The 22,696-nt window shown below is 41.0% G+C and overlaps 1 protein-coding gene across 1 annotated transcript; it reads left to right on the top strand.

Moving 5' to 3' along the window:
* Window positions 1–10,312: 10,312 nt before the first annotated feature.
* On the top strand, window positions 10,313–15,332 carry drd1a (dopamine receptor D1a). Its single transcript, XM_056382058.1, has 2 exons — window positions 10,313–10,874; window positions 11,179–15,332. The coding sequence occupies exon 2, from the start codon at window positions 11,548–11,550 to the stop codon at window positions 12,664–12,666; it is 1,119 nt and encodes a 372-aa protein (XP_056238033.1). The 5' UTR covers window positions 10,313–10,874; window positions 11,179–11,547; the 3' UTR covers window positions 12,667–15,332.
* Window positions 15,333–22,696: the final 7,364 nt, after the last annotated feature.

Genomic DNA, 22,696 nt, shown 5'->3' on the forward strand with positions numbered 1-22,696 from the left:
TTTCATGTTTAAATTTTGCCCTAATCACAATCACACAATTACAGCGCAGTACAGTTACAGTTAACAGCCTTGCTCGAGGGCACCTCAGTTGTACTTACGTTCTCCCTCCAGATTCCGCCTGCTGGTCTGGACCGGGAACCTTACAATCCTAAGCCGAATGCTCTCGTTTCTCCCTGTATTTGAGCGGATACCACAGTCCAGTCATGTGGAACAAACGACAAAATTAACATCACTAACACAAAAGGGTTTCACTCATTTGCTTTTTTTCTGAAAACATGATAATTTTTGCCCATGTTCAAAGGGAAATAGTGATCTATCACTGTGGCTGCTGGAAAACTCCTCCACTGTGCTAACTAGCTATGGGATAAACTGAACAAACAAACCAACAAGCTTTAAATAACGGTTAACAACTTGAACATATCTTCTGTGTCTGTCATGGAGCAATGTTATCAGCACAATGATACACTCTAAAGTGTCCTCCCAACAAACTTAGCACAATGTAGCTTCTGCCTCCCTTTGCCCATAAAAGAAACAGTATTGTGTGTTAATTTTTTGTTTTAGTTCTCTTGTGCTCCCTTTCTTTATTAGTACAGAATCCTTCATTTGAAGCTCTTATCCTTAAAACCTATCCTTTAACCTTGTAACAACATTATGGTGAATAGAAACTGTTTGCCTTTGCAGCACAAACGCACTCAGACTATTGATATGTCATGACAGGTAAGGTGTGAAAAAGACTTAACAGGAATACATGCTTTGACATTAACATATTTACGGTTGCGCAGCTTCTAGGTACATAGCTTTAAAATACAGTAATGATGTGGAGAAGTTAAGCTTTGAATGTGCCAAGCTCAAGGTTCAATGTTTTCTCAACGGAAATGTAAGATTCATGTTTTATCAACACACGATCTTTCATGAGTTGACCAAAGTTTTTCCGCACTCAGCAGTCAGCAGTCAGCAGTCTCAGGTTCACCCACATTTCATTTACATTTACTCTGAGATATCAGACACGCAGAGGCAAACAAATTTCCATGAGCCAATACTGATACATCATTGCAAAGGCCTGTTCCTTTGTCAATGGGTGTAAGGTGACTCATTCCCCATATGAGCAGAAAGTCCAACCGCATGAATCATAATCAATCAGGTTGGGATGGTGATGTCAGTGGTCAGTGTTAACAAGCACCATTGATGTATTTGTGTTTTATCCACAGGCATCGCCATGGATGCATTGTTGAACGGACCCAAGAGGTCGCGGGGCCCCTAGAGCCGCGCCTCTGCATGGTGGAGAGTTGAAAGGTTTAGTCAAAACTCATTTTGCAAAACGTCTTCACTTTGAAGACGTCACAACAACGAAACCATTGTGACCCCTTCATAAATTGTGTCTGTCTGGGGGGGTAGACTATTTAGGATAGGGGGTCTTGGAGGCATCAGTGCCCAGGTGCCCATCACCGCATAGACTGTTCACACCCCTCAATAATTAATCAAACGCTGATATACCTGAGCAGCCGGCTGCAAGCGTCGTCAGGTCTCTGATCAACACTGGTAATGTTAACATAGCTAAAGAAAACAGCATCTCTGAGTGAAGCTTTGGATCTTGGTCTTGGAATTGTGACAGCTGACCAAAAGATTTTTTCTGCCATTCTGCGACTTTCCCTCTGTGCAAAGATTCCCCTGCTGTGCACTCAACAATTTTCCTCTCAAGCATCCACAAATTCACACATGCACACTCATCTGATTCTTTATCCACTGATGGTGTTACAGACAAAAGCACCCCAGTAACTTCCATGATGACAAATTGCAACCACATACACACCAGACAGTGTGAGTCATGAAGTAACAGCTCCTAAAAGAACTAAAGAGGTACTCTTTAGAAGAAATGTACTTGGTAGATTTCTTTAAATATATTTTTAGAAATTGTGTGATATTCAAATTACACTGTGGTCCCTGTTTGTGATCATATCTTTTAGTATCTCTCTGCTCATGACAGCAGCACCAACCTGAACTCATTTTCAGTACAATGTGAGGTTATTCACAGAATAAAGCTTTTTTTAATAAGAGAAAAGACAAAAATTTGGTCAATTAACAGCACTTTGTAAGTTTGGAAATGAATCTCAATGACAGTGTGCTTTCTGTATGACTCACTGTGACTCCCAAAATTGCACAAAGAAGACTCTTTCATCATTGGTGTTTTCACTGAGATGAGTATTTTTGAGTTTCATTTGTCCTCATCTGTTTTGCTCTACTTCCAGGGAGTGAATAAAAACATGTTTAAACAATTAGCTATTCTTCAGGGTAAATCGTGGAATTTTTCCTGAGGGTCTGGACATAAATATGGGACAACATTGTGATTTAATAAATGCACATAAAAGAATTTGCTAAAATTGGGTTTCTCTCATCAGTGAAATTATTTTGGTGACTAAATTTAATTGGTCTGTAACACCCTGCCGACATCTGGGAAGAACTTGTTTAGCTTGGTTCCCAAATATGTGCAGTAATTGGGATCTTACTGCAACACTGTGATACCTGTGTGAAAGCAGTGAGATGGTGCCGAGAACAGATAGTAGCAGAGAGAAGAAAAAAGAAATTAGTTGCTCATAAATATGGGAAAGTCAAACAAGTTCAACATTGACAAAAAGTAAAAAATAAATTACCTGGTACTTAAAGTAAGTTTAGTACTTCGTGGGTTTGGTACTTGGTGTTGGGTTTTTCGTCTAAAACCCCCTCCCACCATGCTTTTCCGCTGTCAAATTTGAGGGGGCTGCAACGATTTCTGTACCTTTCTGAAGCCGACAACTCGACAAGAATTCCCACTTCAGGCAGCGTTTGGCCAGCTGCATGGTCTGGAGGTGAGAAAAGTGGACATAACTTTAAGTTCTCTCTCAAGCTCTCTTTTTCTTTTTCAGTCTTCACACAATTACTTACGGCTAACCCAAATAACATGAAACATCACAGTAGCACGTTCACAATATCAGATTTTCACTACACGATCACTACACTGAATGGATAGCGAAACAGCAACCAGATGAACTGATGAACAAACGATCGACAAGGCCTAACATCTGTCATCTGTCGTTTCCCCATTTGGAGCAAATGCAGGGTTCCTGACTTAGCACCTAAATTCACCTTTCAGACCCCTTTAGTGAATCTTTTTCAAAACAGTGACTAGCCTTAGCTACCTCCCACAGAGTACTCAGTACTGCCCTGTGAGCACCTCCCTATGCTGAATGAACAGCTGCGGAACGTGTTGATTTTCCTTTTTCGCGCACGTTAACGAGTTAGAGTGGACACACTGGCTGTGTGACATGTGCGTCTCATGTGTCTCGGCTGTGTGGCGTGATCTAGAGACACTTGCATAATTTTCACACGTGTCCCAGCAAAAATAAACAGAGAAAAGACTTGCTGATATCATATTCACATCATAGCAGCAACATTACATACAACTGACACCTTGTCTCTGTCTAGGCTGAATCTGAATGTGACACAGACATGAAAAAAATGTAAATGTATTTTTTTTAACCATTTTAGCATCAGGACGTGGAGACAGTGGCAGTTTAGCGACGTTTTCTGTCAAAAAAATACATAAGAAATCAATTTTTAATGAAGAGAAATCCAACACTCCAGTAACCTGTAAACTCTATGTAAAAAGACAGAGCTGGCAGCAGCAGCAATGCCACAGAGACGCAGCCAGTGTAAACACACATGTGTGATTCTCCGCTTGGTGGGGCTAGCTAGTTAGCATGCTAACTTCAGCAGAAGAAATATGTGATAGATACGAGATAATATTGCTTTCCACTGCAGGAGACAGCTCTTAGCGAGTTAGTCTGTTAACCGTGGCTATGTAGCAATAGCAAAATGTACAAATTGCTACTTTAACTTATGAGGTGATTTTGACAGACAAAGTCACAGTTATAATATTTGAATTTTAGCAGTGCAGAGTGGCGGCTTTGAAATGGCTTGGAAGTGACTGCTGATTTTCAAGCAAAACAAAATATTTTATATTACCCATTCCCCAGTTTCAAAGTACTTCATTAGTGAAACTGTGCCAACATCAACTGTACCTACCATACATACCTTCAGTGGCTTCGGTCAGTGCGGGGACTCTCCCCGCATGCCCCCCAAACTTTTTACCACCACTGTTGCTCAGAAAACATTACAACTGGCACATCATTTTGCCTGTGAAACAACAAAACAGAAACTATTAATGTTGCCCAAAATTGATAATTACATAGCAATCTGATAAACCCCATAACATGAGTCATGGAGCTGTTTTCAGACGAAGGGACAAGAGAAAAAAGCAGAAGAGTTGAGAGCCTATCTCAAGACTTCCTTCTACCATACATACATCATCGTGTTTAGCTCTCGATGGTGCTTCCCCTGGTACACGGGCACACCAGTTTACCCTGGTATACTCGTAATAGTTGTAGTAGAAGGTATCTTTTGCATTCAGTTTATTATTTACTGTGTAAATCGTACATGTATAATAATTAAACAATAATTGGTGTGAAACCTGACATTATTGACCTAATTTGATGACCCCCAGCACTAAGTTGTAAATAAGAGGAAATTTGAAAATCTCATACGGTCAATGACCATTTCTTGATATAATGTCAGCAGAGAGAGCACTCACTTTCTTACCACAACCTATGTTTAAAAACACAGCAAACTGATCTACTTGCTAAGTTTTAACAGTCAACAGCCCTGTTGACTGGACACTGTTGCTGAGTATTTACAGATAAACAGCATCAAATTTAGAACAAATGCAAAATGGGGTGCTGTGATGATGATAATATTGATGAGTTGTAAGTTGTTCTTTCTTTTTATTTTCTTTTGTCTTGTAGAGAGTACTTAAGATTAGAAACTACTTATATATTAGGGATGAAGAATTAATGGAAACATCATAGACATCACAAAATTACAATGTACAAAGTCCAAGTTGCACAAGTTGCAATTTTTTGATAGGGATTGAATGATAATGACAGGTCACATCATTTTCTGAATAGAATGCAGAATTACCATTCCCACAAAAATCATGATTCATCGTAATTACAATATCTGCAATATGATTTTTTTTTTTGCATATGGTCTGCCCTGTTACATATAGCACCCTGCTGTCCGATCAAGGTTTTCTCATTACAGAACACAGTGAAACTAGATTGTTAGCAGTCACACATAATGGTAAATGGTATTTCAGGAAGCCCTACAATTACTTCTGTTTTCTTTTGTATTTACAATGCACAGTCATGAATGCATTTGAGGAATAATTGTACAACTGTGCACTGTTATTCAGATCTGACCAATTATCATGTCTCTCTATGACAGCAGGATTTCCACCTCGACTTTGAGTGTGGCTATAACACTTTAGCCTTCAGATGTTGTAAAAACTAGTTCAGCAATTTTCTCTTGCAGTGGATGTGTGTTGTGTAAGTCGGAGCTGTCCTCTCTCCAGCTTGGAGAGGATGGTTAACAAAGATCAGTGGCATACTCTTCCAAGAGTTCATGTAGGGCAGCCTTATGTCACTGAAGTCAAATACATGTCAGCCGAGACTGATGTGGAAGTCGATGGTCTATCCAGGGCTAAGGTAATTCCACGTTAAGGTCAATGGAGGTGAGATTGTGGTTCTGGTTGCTTGAAAGCCCTTTTACACTGTGCGCACTTCGATTTTGTCTGATATAGTCTGATACCTGTTAGTTGATGGCCTAAGGCTATTGTCCATTTGCGCACTTGCAATACCTTTCCAGCTCACTGGTGGGCCCCAGCCTACAGGTTGGGAACCAGCCGTAATGTTTTTAAATGTTTCATAACATGAAATGATAAAATGATCTTTAAAAACACTGACAATTTTTAAAAACTCCTTTCATTGTTTTTTTAGTGATAGGAACTTTTATGTTATCACCTTTTTGGTTGAGAACAACTCAACACAATACATGTTGTCACTGGCCTGACTTAAGGGGATTAAACAGAAACTATGACGTAACCCCCCCCCCCCCCCGCCAGTTACTTTGTAATGTGATTCGTAATTATGAACAGTTTTTCCCTGACCGCAGATGCTGAGTCATTAAGACAAAAATAACATAGATTTACTACAATAATACAAAGAAGGCAATGTGTTATATTGTGTTATTGAATTAAAATTCAATAACACAATGTAACACACTTGCCTCCATTGTGATATTGAATTAAGATTCAATAACACAATGGAGGCAAGTGTGTTACATTGTGTGTTTGTGAATGTTGTATACAGAGTTTTAAAGGCCTCCTGTATTTGTATTTCTGTACACATTTGCTGAATATTATGCTTTCTTTTGTCTTGTGGACAAACTACTTATCTATCTCAAGATTTACTTGTTACAGAATGCCGTCAAACAAGTTTGTTAGTAAAAGAGGTGATGAAAAGACATAACACTAGATATAAAAAAAAATCTTTTAAAATGGCTTAATTTGTCTGCATAAAAAAGATGTGTGATAGGTGTAGGTGTAATGCTGACTAACTTCCTTTTTTGGCCTATATAAAGATAGTGATCACATCAGTAGTCACACTTAAGACGTCGAACAAGAAGCTGTTGAGGAAGAGCAAAACAAGGCTGCAGCATGATGAAGTGCGTATTTTCCCTTGCTGTCCTGTTGCATCTCTGCTACAGTATCAAGCCAAACATGACCTTGAACAATGAGATTATAGACAGCCTGATGGAGCTGAACACACTCTACAAACTCAACAAAGTCAATATCACAAATGTGAGTATAATTTGTTGATATCATCACACGTTTTTTTGACACTCTCATGTGTCCGCTTCACTCTCAATGATAGCTAATTTCATAATATGACATTAAAATGAATATTCTGTTCCCACAGACACACGCAGTGCAAGCGCCAACAAAATTTATGCGCAGAAATTCAGTAAGTATCATATTAACACCATCTGCCCTGATATTGACTTAGCTTTGTTTCTTTTCTATATGTTGAGCTGCATTCGTGATGATATGTATGTTGTTTGATGTGATTGCCTGACAATTTTGTCATTTTTGCACTGCAGTCTTCCTGTGTAGCTGTATTTACCAAGGAGCTGAAGGACCTGCTCAAGATGGTGGACATGCACGGCAATCGGGATTTACTCAAAGCACTTAAGGCAAACTTGAATGTTCTGGAACAACACCACCAGGTAAGCCAACAAAATTACAACTGTGTGATTTCTCAAAAGGCACTGAGCTCTGACTGTCTACTTTATGACTGTTGCATCAGTAGTAGGTATCCAGATAGGACATAATACCAATCCCTCTCTGTACTTTTCCAGGTTAACGACAAATGCAAAATGAGACACAACAATGACAGTTCAGATGTTTTCGAACCGTACTTGCAATTCCTCAGGAACCTAAACAACTCAAGCAAAAGATGAAGATTCAACTCTCACCTGCTTTCTATTTTCTGCAGTGCAGCTTCAGCTTCAGCTGATAACAGTTGGAGCTCTTTTCAGTAGCTTTCACATAATGAAATGACAAATGAATGTATTCGATACATATTTAACATAATAATAACACAAGTTTTTCAAAAATGACATCTATGTATTTATTAGTATTATTTATGTATATTTATTTCATTATTTATTTATTTATTTTTCAATTGTTGACTTCCTCAGGCATTTTATATGATGTATTCAGCTAACTGGATGGGAAAAAGTAATATTCACAATGTGAAAAACATTTTACTTCAAATAAATTCACTATTTCAATAATTTGTTCTCTCTGAGTGTTTGTAAATCCTTTTGAATTCGAAATCCTATTGAACAGCTACTATAGATACTTTATTTGGATGCAAAAAGGCCCAGCAAGTAAGAATTAATTCACTCTATATGATGTAGAAATCTACAAATGGTGTGCTGACCTAACCCTGTTAAAAAAGGCACTAAAGCACTAAAGCAACATTTTCTTTATACGTGAACTAAATTCAGTATGTCTACAGACACTTACAGATACTGTAATGCCATGGTGGGTGAAGAGGTGGAGGAGGAAGTGTTGGAGGTGAAGAGGACACAGTTAGCAGAGTCTCAAAGTTCCCCACCTCCTGTTTGACCCAAAAGTGTGAGGCGTACTGTGAAAGTATGAGAGAAGTGGCTTTACAAGCAAGAGAGAAAAAAAAGAAACAGGCAGACGTAGTGAGCTAAATCAGCGTCACTGAGAATCAGTGTCCTTTTTATCTATTCTACCCATCTGGAGAGGAGTGAGAGTTGACAAGTTTGCATACCAGCACACAAATACACACATGGACTCATATGAACCCGAAAGGATATGCACTCTATGCACAGATATGCATTTAGCCTCATAAAACACTCAGTCTTGCTTTCACTGTCTTAATCTTAGCAGTGTGAGTGGTTGCATGTTGCTGGATACCTATCATCCCACGTCAGACAGAAAACAGTGAGGGGTTTTGTCACGACTTGAATTTCTAGAGAAAGACAGAGAGAGAGCAGGTGGTGACTGATGGATTATATGAAAAAAATGTATGAAGTTGAGGTTTGCTTTATCTGTTTGTCACATCTCACTGTCTGTGTCGAACAAGTGATTCAGTGACACATTATATTGTTAGAAAAGAAAGAGTCAGAGGATCTGCCAATCAGCCTGTTTGGGAAACCTGAACTCACAGCCTCTGTCTGGCATGAGAGCCTTTGAACTGCACAGGACGTGAGAGGAGCAGCAGCTGCATCTTTGAACAGAAAACTAGCAGAGCTAGAGGCAGGTGTAGAGAGACGCTCTGAAGTAGATCCACAATGCACTGCAGTTCTCCTCTCTATCCCTGGTCTCACCTCTGACCTTTAAACTCTGAACCCTGACTGGCTGCCAAGTCTTTGATGTCCTCGAAGCAAGGCAGCAGTCAGAGTTTGAGTCACAGAAAAACACAGGGGAAAAGGGAAGAACATACTGTCTTTCTGTGAAAACATGGAATGACAGCAATAAAAACACAATCATAATAAGAGAGGAGAGGGCGCTGATATATAACTAACTTGCATGTTTTTGGGCCAATTTTAGATGATTTTTGACGGGAAGTGGTAAGTAGCGCACTGACACTGGTTAGCTGACATGTTAAACATTTGATTATGTGAAAGATGAAGAGGAATGGTTTGACATTTGGATAATACGCTCAGTGGGAGCTAGGATGAGATATGAGATATTACATGCTAATCTGTGATCTTTAAAGGTGGTGGTAAACAAACTGAACTAGCTGTGAAAGTGGGAAACTCTCAGCAAGTCTTTCCCAAAATGTGGACATATTCTTTTAAAGGTCTCGTGTTTAATCACTAACCTCTCTCAGCAGACAGTAACATCCCCGAGTTTACTGCTGAAAACAAAAGTCTTGTATCTTGGTACTCAAAACATCTAGTAAAGACAGTATTAAATAGTATTGCCATTCGCTTTCCTGAATATACAGTAGACATTTGCATGTTTTTGTGTACTGCTGCTTAATGTGACATTTGCAATAAATGATTCAGCAAAAAAAAAAGTTTTTTATGGCTGCAAATAATACTTATCTTTATGTTAATTTTCAGATTATTTTCTTTTAATAAATTGACTGGTTTTTTTTAAATAAAACTCATAAAATAATGGAAAATTAGGATTTTTTTAATGGATTGACAAATTGATGAATCAACAACTTGTTTCAGCTCTAATGTCCTCTATTTCTTTGTTGCAGAAATACTTAATTTAAAGCAAATTATTCAGTTTAATAACATAATAATAATAATAATAATAATAATGATAACATGGCTTAAACCCATCCATTACATGTCTAATAGAGTGGATGTTTGTGAAGGAAAAGGGTGAAAGCTGTTTCTTTTCTTCCTGTCAGAAGTACTTACATCACTGTAAGGTGACAGCTGGCATGTCACGATTGTTTCTGCATCCCATGATGCTCTGCATGCAAGATACCAGCTTCAACTGAACTAAAACAAGCAGAGCTATATGCTGACAGATATTGCCAGGGTTTTTACAAGCAGTGCACAATTTATCAGTCAGAAATGATGAAGGTGACATTGGTCTGCCCGTGAAAACTGCCACGAATGGATGAAGTATGTGAGTTTCTGGTCTAATCTCCTGTCTGGGCATAAACCTGTCATTTCATACATTAAACTCCTGAACAGACAGAGGTGAACCCCTTCATGCCACCCCCAAGCTTTATTTCCCTCCTCTGATGCAACCGTTTTCTTTCTCCATTAGGTGGCCTCAGTAACACATTGCTCTGCGTGTTTGGCCCTTGCCCTGATTCAGTTTTATAACCTGCATCTTGATTTCATTAAAGTACACCACAGTGCAGATTTAACTAGGTCAAATTAAGACAAAGCACTGCTAATGGCAGGCGGGTTTAATCGGCACTATGATCTTTTTTTTTTTTAACCTCTAATCTCTAGAGAAGAGACCACTCGTGCCAAGTTAAGAGTTACCTCCTGTGTCACGCTGTACATTAGGGAAGTATAGGAGAACCGGTCGCCAAAGGGTCACATTCACATGCTTTCATCCCTTCTTCTTTTTCTCTTGAATGGGACAACGTCAGAGCGCCCGTGTGGAGCTGAGCCACCGGAGCGTACGGTCACCGGCCGCAGACGCTCACTGGGAGGCTGCAGGAGTCAGAGCTCAGCAAGAGCGGTGATGGCTGAGTGACATTTGAATCCTGCTGTGTGTATTATTTATTGATGCACAACAGTCAGCGATGTAGAGTCCATCGGGGATATAGTCGGACTGTTCTTTGGCTGTTTGTCGGACATGGAGACTGGAATGCCCTTTGAATGGAGTTTGCGCTGTGAAGTTGTTATTGACGCGATGGGACATTTATTTTGAAATAAAATTTAAAAAAATCGGGCTTCAGCTGACCGCGTTTCTGTGAGGCAAAGAGGTGAGTGTGATGATACAGATTGAAAAAGAAAAAGGGAATGTAATGTATGTAAAGAGGTGTGACTCTTGATTAGAGGCATGTCTTAATAATTACAACGCGCTCACGGGAAAATCATGCTCTGACAGCTACAGCCAATACGATATTTTAAATCGGATCATGGTCAATACACAATATGGTATACATATAATCAGAGAGAAACCAAAATAAAATTGAAATATTTTTAACGGTTTTGCGTTTTTGTGACAGCTATGAATACAGCTAAGCCTATATCCAATGTTATATAACTCATTTCTTTAATCCACAGGGCTGCTGGTGACTTTAGTAAACAGACAGAGCATTCCTAAAATTACAGCTGTTACAGCGGACCTACAAACCGGGCAGACAGAAGAGCTCCATTCATTACACTGAGGAATTAAGTTACCACTAACTCTTCAGCACTGCAGCTTAAATGATGTCAAATCTAATTTACAAAGTCAGGGGCCAAATGTCGAGCCCAGAGAGGGATTGCCTCAAACGTCTAATCCTTCATCTTTCATCAGAAGACACAATGATGGAGATTTTTTTGGCTGGCTGCAGCACAGGAGCCTCCTAGATTTTAATCCAGTGGATATGATGTAGCTCGACTCTTCAGTATGACTTAAACGAACGCTCTCCAACCCACACATGTTCAGGGATGGATCTCAAGAACCTGACAACTGTCATAGACAGTGGGTTTTTGGACGAGGCACCATCGAGCCGCGTCCTTACTGGCTGTTTCCTCTCGCTGCTCATCCTCACCACCTTGCTGGGAAACACTCTAGTTTGTGCGGCTGTCACGAAATTTCGACATCTTCGCTCTAAAGTGACCAACTTTTTTGTTATCTCCCTGGCCGTGTCAGACCTCTTGGTCGCCATCTTGGTGATGCCGTGGAAGGCGGTGACGGAGATCACTGGGTTCTGGCCATTTGGCTCCTTTTGTGACACCTGGGTGGCGTTTGACATTATGTGCTCCACAGCGTCCATTTTGAACCTTTGTGTGATAAGCCTGGACAGGTACTGGGCCATCTCTAGCCCCTTTCGCTATGAGAGGAAGATGACACCCAGAGTGGCCTATGTGATGATCAGCGTAGCCTGGACACTGTCTGTCCTCATTTCCTTCATCCCGGTGCAGCTCAACTGGCACAAGGCCCAAACTAAATCTTACACCCCTCTCAAAGGGTCGTCTGGCTCTTCAGGTCTAAACGCTACATCTTACCAGAGCCCAGAAAACTGTGACTCAAGCCTGAACAGAACCTACGCCATCTCAACATCTCTGATAAGCTTTTACATTCCCGTGGCCATCATGGTGGCCACCTACACCCAGATCTACCGAATTGCCCACAGACAAATCAGGAGGATCTCTGCCCTGGAGCGAGCGGCCGAAAGTGCCAAAAACAGACACGACAGCATGAGCGGAGGGTCCAGCATTGCGGAGTCCGAGAGCTCTTTCAAAATGACTTTCAAGAGGGAGACCAAGGTGCTGAAGACGCTGTCAGTCATCATGGGGGTGTTTGTGTGCTGCTGGCTCCCGTTCTTCATCCTCAACTGCATGGTGCCCTTCTGCGAGCAGCCGAGCGGAGGGGAGGCGTTCCCCTGCATCAGTCCCACCACGTTTGACGTGTTCGTGTGGTTCGGCTGGGCTAATTCCTCCCTCAACCCCATCATCTATGCCTTCAATGCAGATTTCCGCAAGGCCTTCTCCATCCTGCTGGGCTGCCACAGACTGTATCCAGGAGGCCACAACATAGAGACGGTCAGTCTAAACAAGAAATGACTCATGACTCTCTCACAGCACTGACTCATCCTTAATGCTAAGAGTACAAGCATTCCTGCTGAGGCCGGTCTGATCGACTTCAAACAAGGACGCTGCTCTCTGTGCTAACTCTCAGTGTGACTGAAGGATACCGTGACCCTATATGTACCCGTGTTTGCATTAGGCGAGCGGCCCGCCTGTGTTCAGACTATCAGAGCGAGCTTGTCGTGTTCGCCATGGTCACTACACTGTCGCTGTCTTCAGCTGGAAGAAGCTCCTGTAAGAGGAGAGGGGATATTGGGGATTGAGATTAAGACTCTCCGCTGTTGTGCCAGGGAGCTGGGAGTGCAGCAGTGCTGACACGCCTCTGGGATAGATAATCCCATGACTGGGCAGCACAGTCCCTAATGCTGTCAGACACTGCTCTCTTCAATACCATCACACACACGTACACAAACACAAACACTGTCAAAACATGCCCCTCTAAATACAGTGTAGTTGCAGCACTCAGCATGCACACTACAACAAATTACACGACAGCACACAGAAATACCGTTACTCATTACGTTAACATCCTGGGCTCTGCGAGGATTCCTGCGGTAATACGTCAAACCAAATCATGTTTCTACATAGATGAACATGTAGATAAAGTCCATCCACAAGCAACGTAACATTAAAGCTAGATTGGGAACAGATTTGATCTGACTTGATGTTTTAAAAGAAAGCTCTGAGAAGCGGACACCAATGAAAATAGGTCTGAATTTCTTTTGGAAGTAAAGGTACACAGACATGGAAAAAACAGCTTGTCAGTCTGCAGGTTGAAATGTCAACCCATTACAACTTTAAACCAAATTTACTCAACAGATGCCTCATAAATTATTTGTTTGACTGCTTGAAAGTGTTTTATGGATGAGTGTCTCATATTACTTTGTGTATCCTGTATTTTTCATAAACAACAGCTGATGACCTCTTTTATGGAAAAGGCAAAGACCTTAACAAAGGTTTTGATTGACTTGTGGTGTTTTTGAATGTTCTGTTTGTTTTGGGGCTGAAACAGAATTGTAATTGATTGAATCATGTTTGAGTAAATCTGTTTTAATTTGCTCTTTAAAGTTAATTATTAAAGGTGAATGTGGGTTTATTACAACTTGGATTTTATTTTGATAGGTTTAGCTATGATTTCTATTTATTATAATTACATTGTTCTCCCCAAAAGTAATTGCTGAGGAAATCTGGGAAACACTGACATCACCACAATGAAATCCGACAAGGCAAGAAACACGAGCAGACAAATGATCAGGCAAGAAGTAAACCAGCCCAGTTTGGGCAGATTACTGAAGCCACTTTATTTGGAGGCAAACCCGCAATGTCACTAATAACCCTTGATAGCACAAGAGAAAAAGAGAGAAATGGAACCTTTGCTGTAAAGCAGCTGTAGTTTACAAAGCCATAAGAAAGCCTTACCTTTATCTGTGATTTTTCGAATCCAAAATGCTTCCTCACGTTTGGAAAAGCTTTCTACATTTAGCGTTAGAAAAAGAACAAAAATAGCTCAGTTTACCGAGGGCAACAGGACATGCTTACACACTGTGAATTTTTACTTCAATTAAATTAAAACTAGAAGTAAAAATAATTTCGCTTTGGATGGTAGTTTGAGTTTCAAATAAAAAGTGACAGCCCTTGTGCACACAACTAAAGTATGCGTGTCAAAGTGGAACGAGGTTCATGTTTGTTTTGTTTGTTTAAAACCTGTGATCTGATTATCTGACTGGACTTCTTTGTCTCGTCAGATGCGTTTGTAGAGATGTCTCTGTGTTTCCAGATCTCAGAAGATAAAGAAAAACCTGTTAGCTATCTTCCTGGCAAACTCACAAACCAGTTGAGATATAATGCGTTCATTAGTGAGCCATAGTGCTGGTGCTGGTACACTTTTTTCTAAAGATCTTTGGACAGAACCAAGCTAGCTGTTTCCTCTGCTTCCAATCTTATCTTAATGCTAAGCTAAGCTTATATAAGACCCAGGAATGATCCTATAAAGAGAGGCATGGCATGGTGGAGTATTAAGAACAGGATGCACTTCCTTCATCTTCAGCGGTTAATTTGGTGTAATGTATTTATTTTGAAGTGCTAACTTACTTTATCAGGTAGCTGCAGTGAGCATTCATGACACAAACAAAAGTTGTAGGTGTGTGTACTTGGCTATAAACAGTCTCTCTCTAGAACATGCAGTTGTTATGAAGGTGTGACCCCTTGCATACATGTTGTTATGTCAAATTCATAACAGTATAACCCATCAGAAGAAACAGCGCAGGGTCTGTTTTAGCCATCTCAGTGCTCAGCTTAATAAAAGTGTATTTGTGCATTTTGATGAAATCCACTGTGAACGTGTGATTGGCTGCGCAGCTTTGACCTCCATACAACAAACTTCCTGAAGCGCATTTCACACCAGAAAGGGTAAAACCTGATGGGACCAGCTGTGTCTCACAACCAAAATTTCGCTCTCACATAACTCTAGTGTTCATGCGTGTGTTCAGTCCGGTGACGTCATTAGCAAAGTGAAAGGCCCAATCTGGAGTCGTGAATAGCCTGGTACAATAAGGTAGAGCAACCACTGTGACACCTCTTCATCCCTACTGTCGGTTTTGTTTCTGTTATTCGTTGCATTAAAGTTGTCTTTAACCCTCAAATGATTGACTGGGCTCTTGAAACAATACCTGACAACAAAACATGATTTTTGGGGCATAACTGAAACAGGGAGACACGGGTGACTGTAAATTTCCATTTGCAGTGGTTGGAAAACATCTGTCACAGGAACTTACACGCCCTGATCTATTCAGATACTTGAAAGGGGGGGAGAGAGGGGGAGAGGGAGAGCAGAGCAGCGACAAGAATATGTGATGGATTATATTTTGTTAAGACCCAGTTAAACATTCCCCCACAGATCTGCCTGCTGATTCTTAAATGATAAATGAAAATCTATGTTGAATTGGCACCAATTTGATTTTTGTTTATCCAAGCAAATGAATATATCTGTCGATGTGTCTGATATTCCACAACCATACAAATGTGAATTTGATGAATTTTGGTGCAAGTAGTTGCTTTGTCTTGTCAGATGAGCATTTTAAAATGATTACAGAGTCATAAATGACTCACATTAAACAGCAGGATTTAGAGGACGGATCTTTTAATCAAATTAACATCATGCTCATTACAAATATGAAAAAGTTTAAATACCCTGATGATAAGTCTTTCTCTCTCGCACAAAGACACACACACACACACACACACACACACACACACACACACAGTTGTCCTTTAAAGCCCGCTTTCTCTGGGCCCCACACTGTCCTTGCCTCTGTGAAACCTCCTCAAGCGTGCCACGGGAAGGGAACAGCAATTAATTTGACTGACATCATTCAGAGTGATGGCTGAGGTGGCGACAAGACAGGGTGTGTGTGCATGTGTGGGTGGATGTGTGTGTGGTGCAGCGCAACTATCACCTGCTCCGGCGCCCGACCCGGAGTCCCTGCAATGTCAACTGCACTCTGTAAACAGAGAATTTGTTTCCTTTTTCTTTTCTTTTTTTTTTCCAGTGGAGCTTGTGAGATTCTCAAAGCGATACTGTCTTTTTAGATTGGCACATCGAAGAAGTGATATTCGACATGGCAACTTCAGATGATGCTAATGACTGGCCCTGGGGAAATGATTTGCTGAGACAGAGAGAGAGAATGGGGCAAGGAGAGAGACAGAGTCTTATGTAAGTATCAAGCAATGGCAACTTAAAAAAGAGACTCCAAGGATGCTCTCTAAATATCACATAGTCCACGAGTATCACCAAAGTCAGACTGCTGTCACATCTATAATGAAGCATCCTCTGTGGCCACACGCCGTTTGCTTATAGACAGGCACACCTGTTCATGTGAAAGTGGATTTTTAATGTAGTTAATGTTTTCCTTATCTCCCTCTCTCTTCAGGAGGGATCTTGGGGAATTAAAATGCAATCACGAAAACAGTTTGCAATAATCTGTATTACTCTCCATTAAATATGTATTATTCACAAGTGGCAGAGCTATCATAATTGCACTAGAGCCTAATGCATTTTTAATACCTCACATGACACAAGCATAACTGAGAGTGAGTGTGTTTGTGACTCCAAAGTGCGTCAATACAGTCACATTCTGACAGACATGGATGCATTTTGCAAGTTGAAAAATGCTGTCGCTCCGTTTGCCCGTGTCTGGTCTTCATGGTGAGGTAAAAAGAGAGGGAGAGATCAACAAGACAAGCGCGCACCTGGGCACACACTTATTCATCCAGGGGAAATTTGTTCATGCGAGGGGCCAAAGAAGAATATCTTTTGTAAGCCGCAGAAGAAATTCAAAAAGTATGTAAACACATATCTGATTTTACAGTATAACAAGCTATTTCATCCTGAGCTTCAAAAATATATACATAAGCCTGTGCTGGAGACCACCCTGCATATCTTTTGACCTTTAGTGTTCGCCCTTTGCGGCAAGCCCCTCCATTCCTCCTCCTCACACCCCTCTGCTCTCTTCCTCCGCCCTCGCTCTATTTACTGTATGTGCTGCGGGCCGCTGGCTGTGCTGTGTTGCCATTTGTCTCTCCAACTGGCTCCAACGAATGGAGCTCCTTTAATTTGTCAGTTCCTTTAATTTGTCAGCTATCTGTGATTGGCAGGAAGTGAGAGTAAGTGAGCAAGAGAGGATACTGTTGCACATAAAGGTAGAGCAGAAGCAACAGGCTTCATGATGAGAATGACACAGAAACTGCCAAGTAAACATCCTCATTAATCCACTTAGCTAACTACCACTTTCACATCTCACTGCACTCTCTCTCTTTTATATTCAAAAGCCAATGGCCCCTTCATCTGTTTTTCTCTTTTTTTTATATGTGTGGCTTCTTGTTTTCCTCAGAGTGCCTATATTGTTGCGTAAATCACCTCAAATAAATCTGAGAGAATGTACTTAGTTGCAGTGTCATGGAGTGACCTCTACTGGAGATGGGCCGAAAATATAAATGATTTGACCTGGGTATTTGCTAAATTCGGCACGATCAAATCCTCCAGAAATAATGACAGATTTGATGTATTGGCCGCATAATTGCCCATATCACCCTTGTCTCTGGCCAATAACAGACTGTCAGTGAGGCACAGTCGAAAACATCAGTGAAGCATGTAAAATGAGAATGAAGCCAAGTCAGTGAATGCAGATCAAATTATACAATGAATAATGAGCTGGGTGCAGATGAGGCTGATGAATGGTGTTTTCAACAGGGGTGATGTCCACTCGAGCCACGCTCCGCAGCTTAGCTGGAGAGAGGTGCTGTCTGGCGGAGACGGCTCTGAGTGGAGATCATGCTGTTAATGATGCCAATGTTAATGCTCATGCTGGTAGGATGCCCCGTGGGTGAATTGCGAAGATGCTAATGCTAATCAGCTAGCTTGTGGTGGGGGGGTTGATGTGTCTTATCACAACATCAGCAGCAGGAACTGACAGAGACAGAGAGAGCAGAGTGATTGCTGAAGCTGTGCAGGGAAACTTTGAAATAGTTGTCCCTTCCACCTGGGCTGAAGAAAGGTGATGCCTGCTGTCTGTCTGTCCTGAGTGTGTTGGTAAACAGAGCTGACGATGAGAGGAAAGGAGCTGATGCCCATGTCTGCCAACTCATGTTAAAGCAAAACTCATATTCTTCAATTTTTAACACATATTAAAGACGTCAATCATTTGCTGATATTGGCAAAGACCAAAGGCTGTGCATCATCACTCTTGCAAAGTTTCAGTTCTCAGTAGAGCAACTGCGTGGGAAAGTGATTCATGCAATTTCATAAAAAATTGCATGAATCCCCCCCCCCCCGAATGCCTGGAGATAATCTCATCAGAAAACAACACATTTATGAGTCAGCTGAGTTGAAAACATCTGGTTATCAAACACGATCTTACTTACAAAGCAGTGGTGGTTTGAAGTTATAATGACAGCCCGCTTTATCTAACTATCATTTACATTTCTCCAGACCAGACCTGTTGCGCAATTACAAACTGATACTAACACTACACAGGTGTTGTCGTTTTTTTAGTAGGCATTAAATCAAAGGGGGAAGAGTTTCCCATCATGAGAAGTACTACACAACCTGTGAAAAAAATGTATGTCTTTCTAAGACTCAGTGGCAGTCTGAAAATATAACCCTGATGATCTCAATGAAATACGCTATTGAACTGCATGATGGGAAATGAAAGAGGGATATCTCACCCTCTGCTTCAGTTTTCACCACTGATTATTTAATCTGTCTCTTGTGAGCTCCCCAACTTTATGGCATTGCAGTAATTAATAACTGGAATACCCTTTAAATAAACTCAAACAGGCCAGTGTGCTCTATGATATGTGCTGGAAATTATGAGATTAACATTATGTCAATGATTTCAAACCTCAATTTTTGCATGGTTCATAATTTTTTTAATACATGATTAATAAAAAAGATTAAATGTTTCAATTGCGGTCAATATAAAATAAAGTAAACCACTCATTAAAATGCATCTGGCAGGAATAGAAGAACAGAAAGGGCAGGGAGAGAAACACCAACCACAATCATTGGTGACAATTCCCAGGAGAATATAAGAGCCTGGCATATTTTTTTTGGTTCTGCTCTGTGCATCCGAAAAGGGGATTAACAGAGCGGGAGGATAGTATAGAAGGCCACTCAGCAACAGACATCCCACTCGAGTGATGGCACGGTGACAAGCTGAACAAACATCTCCAACAGTGAGACAGAAAGAGCAGGAAGGAGGAGAGGGGAGGAGAGGGGAGGGAGATAAGGAAAGTGGGGTGGAAAGACTGCTGGAGAGATTAGGAAGAAACTGGGAGAAGACTGTGAAGAGGTGTACGATGAGAAAATAGCTTTAAAGCAGTAGTGGTCCACTCTAACCCTGAAGGAAAAAACGCTGAATCTTAGAAAGACACAGAAACCTTTTTTCTTTGATTATCAGTGTTAATTTGGGTGATTTAAATTACATATTTAGAGGCCATGTTTAGAGGGATTACAACCCTGCCATGATCTTTTATAACACTCGGATGTCCTCCAAGTACGGCAGAAGCACGAGAGACAGCTGGAGGGGAGAGAGTGTGTTTAAATTCTCGAGGATCAGTCAAACTTAAAGCTGAAATCCGCATAAAAATGAATAACAACAATTACATTACAGTCATTTTTAACCACTCGATTGGAGTTTGAAAAATACATTTTCTTTTGGCAAAAATGTAGAGTAGTGAAATGAACAGAAGGTGAAAAAATAATACTTAAATTTAAAAAATAAATTGGTTTAGTAGATAAACTGTGAGCTTCTGGAAGTTTTATTGTAACACAGCAGTTTAACAGAGTTGAGCGTTGAAGGTGAGACCAAATCTCCAGGTTGCTATTCTTGTCTGTCATGCGTGAGCTTGTGAAATGCATTATTACTTTTCAGTGTGCTGACCAACACCTTCATATTCTTTTATTAGAATGAAAGTAGGTGCAGAGTATTAACTTCCCTTTAGAGGAGAACAAAGTCAGTGATGACGAGTGTAGAAAGCTGTATTTATACTGTATATTAAAGGAGAGTCAGGACAGCACCGCTTCACTCAGACACTCCAGGAATAGAAACACCTCAAACATTGGTTACGGCTGCAGGATGGTGCTGTGGCTGTGCATTTGTGAGATGGTTTTTCAATTCCATAGGAGGGGAAGCAGACAGCAGACACAATTTGGTCTATTTTAAGAAGGGGCTTGTCAAACAGGAGCACAGCAGGAGCCTCTTTTACCCTCTGGAAAGTTCAGATGGGACCACACGAGCACGAGCAGACGCAAACACGAACACACTCACACAAGACCCAGCTGCGAGACTGTGGGAACAAGAATTTTGGATCCTTCATTTGGTCTCAGTCAGAGAACCAAAAAAAAAAATGTTTCATCACTTCTGCTTCTGCCAAAGAGCTGTTTAATGAAGTGTCCCACTCCAACCATCTAAAAATCAGACCTTTTCTCTCATCTTTAATGATATCACTGAAAGAAAATGTCAGACAAGAGAGAACGGCTGACAGCTTCTCTGTGGCTTCTACCTGACAGGTTGATCTTATTAAAGTTAAACGCCGTTGAATAATCAACAAAAGACCAGCAGAAGAGCCCGTGCAGCGGTCTGTTCTCTACACTTTCAAATAGCAGCTACATGACAGGAAATACAGCAATGAGCCGAAATTCTCCAGCTGACCAAATGCTGTTATAACCCGTGTAACCTGCTGTAAGCCACTTTAGGGCTTACTGTGCATGTAACAATGTAATATGACTCCCATAGGACAAATCTCTTTTCCCTGCTGTTCCTCCACACAGAGGTCAAAGGTCGGGGTTGTCTGCAGTACAGCCTCCCTGCGGCTGGTAGGGATTCAGTGTGTTGCTCAAGGACACAACAGCAGGGTGGATGCTTGGGGGCTTGCACCCAGCTCTTTCTTACACCTGCCATTTTACCCGTGTGACCGCTCCAGTGAACGGTAAGAGGAGCTTTCTAGGAAAACTCATTCAGAGTCCAACTGTGAGGACTCTGCTACTGAATGTGATTCAATGGGTTAAGACCCTCAGCCATGACATTAACACACTCACAATGACAAGGTTACACATGGGGCTGATGGGAATGTCACAAGTTTTAAGTGAGACATAATCAAAATTATGGGACAGATTAGACTTTTGACCTGATGGTGGCGCTAGACGAAAAGTTAAGGGTTCAACAAATTAACAATTCATCCTCTGGGACACAATGAATATATGAACCGAATTTCATGGAAATCCATTCATTGGGATGACAGCAAGGTACCATGCAAGATGCTGGTCTGGAGCAATTTGAGGTGTCATGCCCATTTTGGACATGTGCTCTCTGCCTATTGGGAACTGTGAATATCAGTCCAAACATTTGTGCAAATCCATTTACTGCAGCAGATGACGAGATATTTTGCAAGATGAAGTGAAAACATTGACCTGCTGGTGGCGCTAGATTAAAGGTCAGGGGATCACCAAAGTCGGTAAGATTCATCCTCTATAGCGAATGAGTGTCTTTGCCAAATTTAATGTCAATCCATCCCATAGTTGTAGACCAAAATGGCAGACTGATATATGAATATTTAAGAGCCACTCTGCTAACAAGGGGTTAAAACAATCGCGTTCAGCTGTAGCCCTCTATTTAAAAAGGATTTATATTCAAAGGGTTTACATCAACACTGGGGAGACAGAGTGCAAGAGAGGAAGTGGAGATGGACGGTTTTTCTGAGGGCTATGTTAATCTTCTTTAATTGTCCCATCTGGAGTCTGCTCCCCTGCTTAGCCCACCTTCTGTTTATCAATAATTCAATATGTGACCAGACAGGAGCATAGGCCTGCAATGCAGAACTATATGCCTTACAAGAGGCATGTTTAATATTATTAAATCTAGTAATTTGTGTACATGTTTTATGAGAATGGAAAATAAAATTAAGCACTAACTGTTCAAAGTCCTTTCATAAGGGTGAAAATTACTTCTGCAAGCACGATTCTGAAGTCTGGTAACTTCAAGTAAAACCACACCATAGACAGAGCCAACTGCCTAAATTTAGTTCATCTAATCTCTGTAGATGAATTTAAGTGACATGGATGATGAATTGTGCAGTAACAGTTTCTCACACAAAAATGGAAATGTGGTCATAACCTCTGCTCTTTCCCATATTCACCAAGACTCGAATTTCACTGTTCAGAACATCTGAGGTATATACTCTCAGTCGGGTCTGTCTGTGTGGATCAGTCTTCATATTTCTGAATATCTGGGTGCATATCTCATGTCAGCGAGTGCGTTCTTAAGTTACCAGAGAGCGTTGGAGGGCTAGGTCTCCTTCAGTACAATAGAGGCCATGGGGGAGATTGATGACTCATAGGATCACAGGAGAGAGAGCGGTCACACAGATCTGTGAGGAGACAATAGTGAAGGCTACAGATGGCACTGCTCTGAAAAGGCTCGGACAGGGGGTATAAACCTCCCACTGGGCA

This window comes from Seriola aureovittata, chromosome 8 (assembly GCF_021018895.1).
Source record: "Seriola aureovittata isolate HTS-2021-v1 ecotype China chromosome 8, ASM2101889v1, whole genome shotgun sequence".
NCBI classification, from domain to species: domain Eukaryota; kingdom Metazoa; phylum Chordata; class Actinopteri; order Carangiformes; family Carangidae; genus Seriola; species Seriola aureovittata.

Excerpts from the sequence above, each read along its gene's own strand:
- drd1a (XM_056382058.1), top strand. The coding sequence starts at position 11,548 with ATGGATCTCAAGAACCTGACAACTGTCATAGACAGTGGGTTTTTGGAC.